This window comes from Magallana gigas, chromosome 7 (genome assembly GCF_963853765.1).
Source record: "Magallana gigas chromosome 7, xbMagGiga1.1, whole genome shotgun sequence".
NCBI lineage: Eukaryota > Metazoa > Mollusca > Bivalvia > Ostreida > Ostreidae > Magallana > Magallana gigas.
In genome coordinates, this window is record NC_088859.1 from 34,174,628 (window position 1) to 34,188,259 (window position 13,632).

General features: G+C 33.1%; 1 protein-coding gene across 1 annotated transcript; it reads right to left on the bottom strand.

The window, feature by feature from the left end:
• Window positions 1–419: 419 nt before the first annotated feature.
• LOC105347061 (uncharacterized) lies at window positions 420–2,414 on the bottom strand. The gene is made up of 5 exons (XM_011455951.4): window positions 2,110–2,414; window positions 1,976–2,005; window positions 1,263–1,415; window positions 848–960; window positions 420–553 (listed from the first exon to the last, which is right to left on the bottom strand). Exons 1-5 carry the CDS (start codon window positions 2,322–2,324, stop codon window positions 480–482), a joined length of 585 nt encoding a protein of 194 aa, XP_011454253.1. The 5' UTR covers window positions 2,325–2,414; the 3' UTR covers window positions 420–479.
• Window positions 2,415–13,632: the final 11,218 nt, after the last annotated feature.

Below are 13,632 nucleotides of genomic sequence, written 5' to 3' on the forward strand. Positions count from 1 at the left end.
ATAAACTTCTGATATATATCGACTCGACGAATTGCATACTTGGAAAGTTTAAAAGTTAAGCGTGTACTCATACTGAGTCTTGAAGCTTTGAGACAAATGTCTATTAACATTCTATTCACGGTCTCCGATAGTTTTGAAATGATTTGATGAAAAATTAAATATAGAACAAACTAGAAAATAGACATTAAATCATTTGCTTTCTCTATTAAGTTTCAAATGTTGTACCCATCGAATTATTTTTTACATCCACGTGTTTTGTTTAATAATTGATACACATTCATACAAATATTTTTAATATATGATAATTATCGATGAAAATAACCAGATGCTCATTTTATTATCTTTAAAGCAGTTTATATGGAGCATTGGAACGTCCATCACTCTTAGTTTTGAAAAAATATATATATTTAATGCGAAAATGGGTTTCAAATACTGAGTGCAATTTGCATCTTTTATTTCGACAACATCTAGAAGGAGATTTATCGCCCGACTGGAATGTTGGCATTATGCAGTTTTATCAGATCGTCCTTGATGTTCGGAATCTCACTCAGGGCTATAATAACAAATAAGGAAACAATGTTATATGGTGAAACTCATACTTAAAACTTATTTTTTAAAGAAGCACGGTCAACATTGTGGTCAAAATTTGTTTTTTCGTTTTAAATGTGCACGATGCTTCAGTAACGCATTTTTATGGTCAACCATTTTGAGTGTCAATCGTCGAGTTATATGCAAGATACAGGGCTCACACCGCTCTCTTATGTAAACAAAGCTGTAGATAAAAGTTACCAGGATGTAATTAAGGAGAAATATCATAGATTTTAAAAAGAAAGCATAAGCAACTTACGAATACAGTTGTCTGCTACAAGAATATAATCTTTGCAACACACCAGATGACTACTTGGACATGTTGTGTGAATGGTTCGATAAGTGTAAGTCGTTTTGTACGCTGGAACAGATCTGAATTTAAAATTAATTTTTATATTTACGTACATGAAATAAAGATGAAAACAGGGGGTAACAAAAACACTGCAAAAAAAAAAACAACCCCGTAAGGCTAGTAATGGACAAAACAATGCAAGCTTAATTTTATAATCAGACAGCAAGATGCAAAGGAAGTTTGATAGAGTATATATATTTATCTAGACTAATATCATCTTGGGGATCACATACAGTGTTTGATGCAACTGGAAAATGAAAATGCAAACGTTGATTTATGATAAGGTACATGTAAGCAACGTTTCTGAATACTAGTATCTTACACGTAGTAATAATGATGCCTGGCACATCGACTCAATCCCAGAAATCCGCAGTGATGATGACTGACTCTGTCCTTAACCTGCTTGGTGTATATCAACTTTGAATGACTTTGGACGATTCTTCTGGTTGTGGCCACGTTACAGCACCAGTGGTTACTAAAAGGTTGTGTAAATTGAAACACATATTCTTTTTGTTGTGTAAATTCTTTTGAACGATTAAATATGAATGAACCATCACAATGATAAATAAATTAAATTAACTTAATTTTCATGTTTATCATGTTGTTCATTAATATGAATTTTTTTAACTATGTTGAATGTGATTGGTCAAGACATGTTTTTCCTCTGAAAAATAAAATTGTGTCCTTTATGTTGATAAAGCATAGCAACAGGAACCTGTTCAGACAACAGGCGTTATCTTTACTGCATGAAGTGTATGCCTGTATGGTTTATATCATAGACCTTTTCTGATGTCATCAATGCGTTTAAAAAAAGGAAAATGCAAATGTAATTTAACATCAGTTGATGTTGATGTACATGTATCCATTATTACATGTATGAAAAAATATTTTCGCCAACGTAAACAATGGTGCCTTTTTTCAAGATGACAATTCCACTGTTGTTCTTACCTGCATTCAATATATATGGTAATTATTTTATAGCTGAAATATCATTATTATATTAAAAAATGATCAACATGGATGATAATAACTTACGTGGCATTCCCGTGAAGTGTAACCAGGTGACTGTCAAAAAAAGAAAACAAATCATTAAAAGCGAACAACTAAAATTGAACACACGCGTACACTTTATTTATTTTTAATTAATCTTTAATTATCAAATCGTTTACCTTAAATGTAGCTTTTCCAAGAGAGAGTGTTGTACATGTTGTATAGAATGCATAAAGGTATTCAAGTTATGTAAGACGGTGGCATTTAGCTTCACATTCGTAGGGCTAATGGCGCGTCTAGAAAGCGCATCTAAATGTGCTGCAACATCGCTATTCGCGCATACCCTGCCACAAGTTGCTATGACAAAGTAGACAACAACCCCAAAAAATCGCATACTGTTCAGTTGTATTCAACGGGCAGGTCGTGTAAACATAGACTCAGACCAAGTCCTTGTCCTTGTTCTAATCACACTCCAATATTCATGGTTTTTGGTATTTTATCTACCTATAGGGGGTTCTGTTAGGGTTTGCTAGTTGTACATGTATTGAAATGCGTATTTACATGAAGATATATTTGTTTTTGGAGACAGCAAAACAAGATTACCATTGATTATAATTTGATATTTACTAGAAGAAAGTCATTTATTTATTCATCTTAACATTTAATCATTCATTTTTTACTCGTGGCGGATAATGTCTGATTGGTTTTCCAGCAATCCAATTAAAAATAAACTTGTAAATCCGCTCCCCTCTACGATACGCTAAAGCGATCATACGTGAGCGGATCTCAGATCAAATTTTAATCAGATTGGTTTTCGAGTTTCTTCACATGATTGTGTATTTTGGTTTGGACTTCCATCTATGGTGATACACGAAATTGTGTTTATATTTGGAATTGGTCAGATAGGTTTTTTTGGATGGACGTGGATGGTTAGTGCGAGTCGGAGTTTCAACACTTTATTCATAATATTCTTCAACACGGATTATAAAAAAATAACTTCTTTGCCATCCAACTGTGACTGTTGCAAAACAGTATGAATATTGAATTCTGAAATCGTCACCGGTTTTAAACTTTATAGCTCTTTGCATTGGATTGTACATTTGGTAAGGAGTATATCATTAGGTAAATTGTTTACTCTGAAATTGAATTTTTGTAGTATATGTTCGTTGAAAAGTATATAATTATTTCCGACTTAAAGAAGATGAAATAACATATTTATAAATGAGAATTATCTCGAAACATGCGTTTTGTGATTAACAAAGGAATGATTTGCAATATGATACACTAGTTTTTAAGACAATTATAGGAATTTGCTTCGGGGAAGGCACGTAGCACAAGGGGGTCGGGGGTGGCCTACATATAAAACAGTGAATTCTAAAGCAGATGGTCGCCCCTACTTAGTGAGACTAAGTGAAAAATGAAGATAAAAATAAGAAAATGAAGTGAAGTTGAAGATAGAGATGTAACACGCACCCCCCCCCCCCTTTCAAAAAAGATGCTACGTGCATGTTGCGCTAATATGTATAATCCGCAATAGGTAAATTCTCAAAAGTTATTATTTTAAAATTATCAAAAACAAAATTCAACCAATCAGACAGTAGATAAAACTTTTCAATGCGTTGAGTAAGATTTCATCAAATATTTGATCTTTCAGTCTGGAGCTATGTAATTCAGTCACTGTTTTAGTTACCATTCAGTCACACATCAGCTGACTGAATGACAGGGGTTACATCCTGTGTAACAACTAAACCGATTAGATCGAGCATACAAGTTCTTTAGAGGATGGACCAAGCAAATAACTAAAGGAGACGCCTTTGGTATTGCATTAAGCAAGTATTTAAGTAAAGAAGATTTAGTAAGAAATTTTATATTAAACGAAATATACAATAAATATATTTGTATTGATTCAAGGTTGATAGTTATAGTGTCGTAATACATCAACAGCATAATGTACGTTCACGTTTATGAAAGTAAAATAGATCTAATGATTTTTTTTCTCCCCTATCAGTTGTCTTTGTAAGGATACTAACAAAAACTAGGCTCGATCCAACTATATCAAAATTGCTATATAAAGAAGCTTCCCCGCTTTGACAAAACTATGTTGAAAGTACATAGAATTATGTTCAAGCTATACCGTTTAAGGTCACATACACTATTTGAATGACAAATTAATTTTAGAAGCTTTTATATAGTTTTATAGTTATATTAACTTCTCTTGATAAATTAAAGATATATTGAATCATAAATTTTTTATCACAAGCTGTTCCATTGAAACTTCTGTACGAACCTCCTGACATTCAGTAATTTGTTTCCGTTTGCAGTGCAAAATTTTGTTTTGTTACTTTTTTTTCATAAGATCGTGTCTATTTGAGTAATTGCAATGTCCGGACCTGTCCGACTAGTTGAAAAACCATCTTCAAATGTTTCACGTATGTGTCTATAGCACCTACCCCTTTATATAAAACCTGATTGATGTACATATGGGACAATGCCCGTATAAGGATTTGAGCTTAACTTCACAAATTAAATGATAAACAATATATACATGTACTTTCAGAAGAATTATATAAGGCTGTCTAATCAGTACTAAAAATAAATCTTCGAATCTAATATTTACAAATATTCCTAGGTTATTACACTAAATATTTATAATATTTACTTATTTACATTCATTCCATATCATTTAAATAACATAAAAAAGGTAAATGACATTTTGAATAACATATCTTATTTCATTAATCCCATCATAGCTCTGTGCATACCCGCATTCCAAAAGTATGATAAAATTAGGTAAAATTGCAACATATGTTCAACATATGTTCTGAGTAACTTATGTCAAACATACGTTGAACATACATTAAACATACGAATTTTTCACAGTATGTTGAACATATGTTGATCGTTTTTATGACGAACATATGTTTTAGAACATAAGTTTAACGTATGTCCAGCATATGTTGGACATAGGTGGCAATTTTACCTGTGTAGATAGTATAAATGTTTGTATGGAAAAGAACGATAACTCATACATCATTAAAAACAATTTCATGAAACACAATTAGGTTTTGCAAATTTAAGCAAAATTAAACACCCCAGTGCAATGGGCAAAGATTTAAGTTTAAGCTTTCAAAAGTTTTGATAGTAATTTCAATTTATGTAGATCTTTAACTATTCTGTACTTTAACAAAAAAATATCACCAGTAAGTTAATATTACAATGTAACTATTCCTTATCATTGGCACGTAAAGACTCATATTTACGAATTCTTGACTGGATTACACTGGATTTAAGAAAACCAGTAAACCAATTAATTTAGTTATTCTTCTAAAACGTACCTGTATTATATATATAAAATAAATGGAACATTTCTGATAACATTCCTTGGCCATCAGCTTGTACATGAACGCTCTCAAAAAATATTCCCCGTATTCGACGTAAAAATAACGCACGAAAACAAAACGGATATATAATCACGCAATATAAACTTTACATAATATTATATTATGCTACTTTTTATCTGTTGATGTTCTGCAATCCTCCATGAAAATAGCCATCTTACATTAATTAAATTTTTTGGAATTATGTTATCATTGTTTGTTCTCGAAACAAGGACTTAAATAAAACCGCTTACACCTATTTTCTTTTTTTTAGACCTGAAATTCAATTTTTATTCAAGTTAAAAGGGGTGCGTCTTTTTACCCCAATGAACCCCAATGAACCCCAATGATACCCCAATGAACCCCAATGAACCCCAATGATACCCCAATGAACCCCAATGATACCCCAATGAACCCCAATGATACCCCAATGTTACCCCAATGATACCCAAATACACCTAATGATACCCCTATGATACCAAATGATATCCCAATAAACCCCAATGATACCCTTATGAACTTTGAAATATTAAAACCCCAATGAAACTAAATGTGTGCATAGTTAAAAGATCTTCCGCGCAAGCGTGTGAATAAACACCGTGCATGTATATAATTAATATCAAGGGGTTATTTTTCCTTTTTGTTTTTGTTCATTTTTGACCTAAAGTTTTTCTTAATTCTTTTTTAAAAACTATTCTTTAAAATTAAAATAAAAAATCCAAACCATGGCTGAATATTTAGTGGAGCTGGCAGGGTTTTAAAAAATCCACACTGAAATGGATGATATATAAAATTTGTTCCAAGGTCAAATTTCTCTATAATTTTTTATTACTGTCCCAAATAAGAATATAAAGCAATTGGGGAGCAAAATTAAAAAGCAATTGGGGAGAGAGGGGTTATCCCATTCAACTTTCCCGTTTTCTGCATTCATCATTTATTCGTTAAGACGTATAACACAATCCGTTCATTGTTTACAAATAAAGTATAAGTATTAACTACCAATCTGCTGTGCATCTTCCCAATTCAAGGGTTTCTGATCCGCAACGCTTCTCAAAAATCGGTTTATATATAGCGGAGCGGATCAGAAAATCTTGAACTGGGAAGATGTCTGTCATGGTATAAAAATGAAATTATAAAACGCTAGCGTATGCGTGTTTATTTGCATCAGATTTGCTTGATCAAAAGTATCGGTCCAATTGTTAACTCGCCTTAAACATCCGCGTTCATGAAAATTTAAACACACCCCACCGATAATCTTCAATTGTTATTACGCACCCCTTTCCACTAAGCATTGGCTATTACGACGTATAGTTCGGTATGCGACGTTCAACTCCGATCTCCGACTGTATATGTCGTCAAGTTATTTTAAGGTCAAGATCTAGTAAATGAAAGGTGCCTACAGGTTTATGAAATTCAAGATATAAATTCTTTTAATGATGTTTCATAACAATATCTTTGTTTCATAGGGTGTACCGGGGCTTCAATTTTTGGTAAGCGCAATAAAAAATCTTGTTTTAAACAACCATTTTCTATGAAGTATGAAGGATAAAAGCAACATATTTCGGAGTTTTGTCCATTTTTTACAATTGAAATGTATCTAGAATGCCTACAGTCTCTCCAAAAACGACATTAAACAAGCTCTTGACCTCCTCTTTAAAATGATGTCAAATTGAATATAGGTACCGGGATTACTTTTCCCGTGATTAAATATCGAATGTCAGAGTATTATTTTATACATAATTACTTTAAAGCCGTAAAATACGGGAAAAGATTCATCAAATCAATTATGACGTCATAATGGTTCTAGCACCAAAAAGATACTCGGGAATCATTTACTAGATCTTGACCTTAGAAGTCGACGTCAACTTCCATTGCAGGGCGGATCCACGATTTGAAGTTGGGGGGGGGGGTGTCAGTTTTTGGCAGGGGGTTTGGGGCTGCATTGACGCTGGAAGCTCCTGGATTATAGAAATTTTGTACGGAAAAGTCTTCGAATTTTTCACTTTTTTTAAATGTCTTTATTAAAAGTATTTAGAATTTTTAAAGATTTGTAGATTCGCCCTTGGAAGCTCTTGGATTCTAGAGATTCGTAGGGCGGAAATGAAGTTTTCAAATTTAGACATTTGTGTATGGTGGCATTTCTCTGCCCCTTGTGTGCAAGTTATTTTTCTATCAAATATGTCGACATGCAAGATAAATATGTTGACCAAAACCCTCTGCCGTGCAGAAATATTAGAAATATTCTTACGAATGGCTGTAAATTAATCTGTTTTAAAGAATCAAGTTTAATGGTACGGTGTAAATGAAGTTTTTAAAAAAGATAACCATAATAAACATGGAAGAGTCTTTAAAAACACTATCTAGAATAACCAATTACTTAAAGGTGCATGTGTGACTGTTCAGATTTAAAAGAGCGTAACTAAAATGGGCAGTTATGGCAGAGAATGCTTATGCGTGTATTCAAATATGGGCAAATTGAATTAACTTGTTTGTTCGTTAATGAGTTATATAATATAAAACAAAATCGGATGTTCGATAAAAAGGTTATCATGAGAAAATATTGAATGAATGTAAATAAAAAAGTGTTATAGTAATTGATATCCAAATGTATCCCACTGTACATAATGAACCCCACTGATGCTACAATAAATCCCGATATGTACCCCAATCAACCCTATATTAGCAATGGACAGAAATATGTTAAAATGTAGTTAATCGCCCAATGAATATTGTGTTCTCGATTACTAATTGTCGGTCAATTACTTTATCCAATGTGATCGTTGTTGTACATTTTTATGGTAAATATTAATTTTCTTTGCATCTTGTGAAATTTTCCTAGTTCAATTCAATTTCTTTATTGCAAAAGACATACGTCTTATAGCACATATAATGGTGAACAATACAAAAATATACTAGGTAAAAATGACACAGGTGCTTAAGGACAGGATCGCCCCCCCCCCCTCCCTCCTTTCAACCCCCATCCCCAAGTATATAGATCCCCTGGACTTCTTCTAATTTTTTAAAAATGTTTCTTTTAGGTAATTGTGCAATGAATGTACATGTATAAATTAGAGAGAGAGAGAGAGAGAGAGAGAGAGAGAGAAAGAGAGAGAGGGGGGCGGCCAGAAAAAGGTCACTAATTGTGTTTTTCGTTAATTGGGTGAGATCAGGAGCTGTTAATGAGGCGTGACAACCCTGATGCTTTGATAACAATATACACCTTCAACAAGGATACTGCATATAAAACTACACGTAATTGAAGATGATTAAAAACTGGAAAAATCAGTAATTATCAAAATATTTATCAAACATTAATCCTTTCATTCACTTTTGTTCTGGTTTGCCCTGCTTTTTCGAATATTCGAGAAAAATACATAAAACTTACTACTTTAAGAAACATTCCTATTTCAAATTTATACCGTTGGTAAGTTAGATGATAACTTCAAATCTATTCAGATTCAATATTTATTGAAAGTTTTGAGCCTGAGAGAGAATTTCATATTATTAAAATATTTTTGTTAATATCGTACGTAGATTTACATACGGTATATGTTACATGTTAATAATATTGTACACTGTTAACTCACTCACTCACTCACTCACACACACACACACTCTCTCTCTCTCTCTCTCTTTCTTTCTCTCTCTCTTTCTCTCTTTCTCTCTCTCTCTGAAAACTGAAAATTACTCTTGAAAAGCAATTATTTTATACATCATTCGAAAAGACTATAATTGGAGCTAGGCTAAAGAGTTTTCTATATACTTTTTTAAAACAATAAAACATCCAACATGTTTACCTAACTATTAATGCGTTTTAAAAATGCACAAATTATGTGTTTGAAACAAAAAGATGATTTTGGTATCAATATCAATGAATTAATATATCTGATAAATAAAACCCAACATATCTAACACAAGAATGAGGTTTGTTATAACCAATCTCCATCACTATTACATGATCATCATACATAAAACAAACAAAAGGTCATCTACACCCCAATCTACAGTGGCAACTTTCTACCACTTTCACCCCCTTTACGCTACCAACAATATACTGTGGGGAAGCCCCCCCCCCCCCCCCCCCCCCGTCAAAGAACCTGGAGGTTACTATATGTGTATACCCCCAATAAACAGGTGTCAAAATGTATTGATATGCTCCTACAACGTATGGATGGATCCATTCTCCTGGGAGGGGAGGGTGTCATATACATGCATTCATACTACTCCACCCCATAAGAGAGTTAGTTTTGCAACATTATTTCTTCACTTCGATTGAAATTTTCACCGAAGACGCAACTTGTTCAAAATCAGCAGTTTTTGAGAATCCTGTGGCAATGGTGCAACAGAAGATTAAGAAGTTTAGTTGTGGCAACTGTAAAGAAGATTGCAAGACTCGCCGTGTTCACTGTGAGGTAAAGTACTGTAATTGCATGACATGTTTAATTTGAACAATGATCGCATAAACTTAAGAAGCTCTTTAATAATTTATGTTGAAATATAAACAATTTATAAAGTTAAGTTAACATGCCTTACAAACACACCTGTTTACCTTTTAATTGGTCCAATGATAAGTTGATAATTGGATAATAAATAAAATTAAAGAACCGAAACATATTAAAAGAAGTATTTTTAGCACAAACTGAAAGGCTGCAAACATTAGTTTAATTTCATTTGTGTATCAGAGTTAGACCCTAAATTTCAATCTTCGGGATTTTGATATAATTGCAACTCTATTTCAGCAAAAATTAGATTTTGTCAGTGTATATATGATGTGTTTGATGCCTACAATTTATGGAGAAATGTTAGGTGAACCTGTATTTTCCATGAAAGATTAATTCTTACTAAATTGGACGCGAAGCCTCTCGGTGCACACATGTGATCTGAGCGAAACCACCCGACCGTTACCAATAAAGTTATATGGAATTATAGATCTATATATTCTCACTATACAATCAAACAGAAAGAGATCATATATAATGGAAAATAATTATGTAATTAGGGATAGTCTTTAGTTTGGGGAGATAAGAATATTTTTATTAAATAAAATAATGAAATAAAACTAAGTCGTTTCTATGAAGTATGAAAAATATACTTGTAACATCGTGTACAGTATATAATTATAGCAATGCATGTTTAAAATTATACATCTCACAAGACCGACGATAACACAATTAATTTGGTATATACAAGTAAACTTCATCAAACCGAAAATATTTCTCAGTGTCCAGTTTAAATTTTTTGAGAAAATCTTAATTATTAAAGACAACACAGAGTAGAACCATTGCAGAAAAAATACATAACCCCGTTATCAGTTTCTTGTCAGTTTCAGCCGCTGCGGATTTCTACCAATCATTCAGGGCGTGTAGATATATACAAGGGTTGTTCGGAAATTATTGAGACAATTCAAATATTTCCCTTTTTAAATGAAGAATTAGTGTTAAAGTTGGAATAAAAATCGAAGAAACCCCAACAAGTAACTAAAGAAAGTAATATTAAAAGAACATCAAATGTTTCGTTTACGGCGGTAGATAAACAAGTCGGTGGTCGGGTTACCTGGCGCAGGCATAAACTCTGAGATTAAAAACTTGAACATCCAATTTCTAAGTGCCCGTATACCTACAGTTAATGTTATAAGAAATGAAATAATATATGTTCGTTTTACAATTTTTGCGACTACATTTTGACCAAGTTTCACTGATGTTTGAGTTGAAATACGAATATGGTACAAATATATTTACCAAGCAATAGAAAATTCAAATCTGACAACGACTTTACATTGAATTTTGACGTCATGGCGGTGCAGCGAATATACTTCAAACTGGTTAAAATATCTTAAATTTTATTTGGCTTGAGATAACTGTTTTATTCGATTACTTACTTATAATGTCAGTAGTTGCCTGTTATTTTATTTTTGCATTGATTGACTCAGAGTTTCATAAAAACAAACAAGAGGCCCAGGGGCCACATCGCTCACCTGAGCAACAATTGCCTTAATTCTGATCAAATTAGCATTACAGTATCAAAATATATTGACAACTGAGTACAGTAGATCTTGCTAAAAAAAATTGAAAATCTGCCAATTTTTATCAACCTCTTATTTTTTGGTAAATACCAAGCCCCTTTTGTTGTTGTACCTGTAAGAAGATTTTTCTCTATTCCTATATACCCCCCCCCCCATTTCATGGCCCCATTTTTCTCTAGGGAATCATGGTTTCATCAGACTTAAATCTGCATAACCTTTGCTTTCACACTAAGTACTGAGTTTTGAACTGAACACTTTCCCAGAATAGTTTTAAAGATTTTCTCTTTATATTCCTATGTAAAAATTCAAACCGCCATCACGGTCCCGCCCTACCACTAATGACTGTGATTTTGCAAACTTGAATTTACACTACCCAAGGATGCCTCTACACATGTTTAAACCCTTTCTGGCCAAAAATTCTTTAAAAAGAAGATTTTTAAAGATTTTCTCTATATATTCCTAAGTAAAAATTCATCCCCCATTGTGGCCTCAACCTACCCCTGGACTATTATTTAAACAAACTTGAATCTATATGATCTGGGGATGCTTCCACTCAAATATGGCCTTTCCAGGCCTAATAGTTTTGAGGAGAAGACTTTTAAAGATTATCTCTATCTATAAAAATTCATCCCCCATTGTGACCCGCCCTACCCCCAGGGACCATGATTTGAACAAACTTGAATCTACACTTCCTAAGGATGGTTACATGCCAATTTGAGATTTCTTGGCCAAATATTTTTGAGAAGAAGATTTTTAAAAGATTTCCTCTATATATTCCTATATAAAACTTGATCCCCCAATTGTGGCCCCACCCTACCCCCGGGGACCATGATTTGAACAACCTTGAATCTATACTATCTGAGGATGCTTCCACTCAAATTTGAGCTTTTCTGGCCTAATAGTTTTTGAGAAGAAGATTTTTAAAGATTTTCTCAATATATTCCTATGTAAAACTTCATCCCCCAATTGTGGCCCCACCCTACCCATGGGAACTATGATTTGACAAACTTGAATCTACACTACCTGAGGATGCTTCCATTTTAATTTGAGCTTTCCTGGCCTAATAGTTTTTGAGAAGATGATTTTTAAAGATTTTCTCTATATATTCCTATGTAGAACTTGATCTCCCAATTGTGGCCCCACCCTACCCCCGGGGATCATGATTTAAAAAACTTGAATCTACACTCCCTGAGGATGCTTCCATTTCAATTTGAGCTTTTCTGGCCTAATAGTTTTTGAGAAGATTTTTAAAGATTTTCTCTATATATATTCTTATGTAAAACATGATCCCCCTTTTGTGGCCCCACCCTACCCCCGGTGACCATGATTTGAACAAACTTGAATCTACACTTTCTGAGGATGCTTCCACTCAAATTTGAGCTTTCCTGGCCTAATAGTTTTTGAGAAGAAGACTGGCTCAGGTGAGCTAAAAAAGGTTAAGTTTACAATACAATAAGTTTCTGGAAGAGAGAGACTTTGAAAATTTTCTTAATAAATATTGACAATTTTTTTACTTTTTTAATCTTTAGTTTTTAAGATCTGTGTACAAACATAGAATTGTGAGCAAATCTCTGTATCTTGCTTATAATTCGAAGCTTAACACTCAAATATGGTTAGTAAATAGAAATTGTACACAATTAAAATACAAGAAACATGCACTATAACAAATAAAGAACACAATTTATTTTTTCGAAATGAATCATATATATACATGTACATGTATATACCTACATATTTCCGACAGCGATATCAAACTCTATTTAAACTGAATAAACTCGAGGAAATGTCGAGCATCTCAACAAAACCTATGGCATTAATCTACCATTACGCAAAATATAATGCCGAATTACCGATAGAATGAATTGTATTTCAGTACTTTTTTGATACATCAGATTTTGCTTAATTTGCGCAGGTAAACAGTTAACTGTTTGATTTACCGAAGTCTCTGTTTGATTTGATACGTAAAAATCACGAAATACAGACGATAGTTCCCAGGTTACAAAGCATGAATAATGAAAACGAAACGAAAATCAGAACAAGCTAACACCAACGTCATGTGTGAAAACTTTCAACGCGTTGAAATATTTAGCCTCAATTTACTACACAAAATCGGCACCAATATATTTTGCATGTTTCAAAAATTTCCCATCATTCGCGAACTGTTGCACAACAAGCAAATTCATCATAGTCAGATCGACCCTTTTTCGTATAATGTCATGGCTGCTTTAAACAAAGAACCTCGTTTTAGATGTATGGAATACGAGACTTGGTAAAATGGGTACGCAAACCCGGGCCGTGGCAAA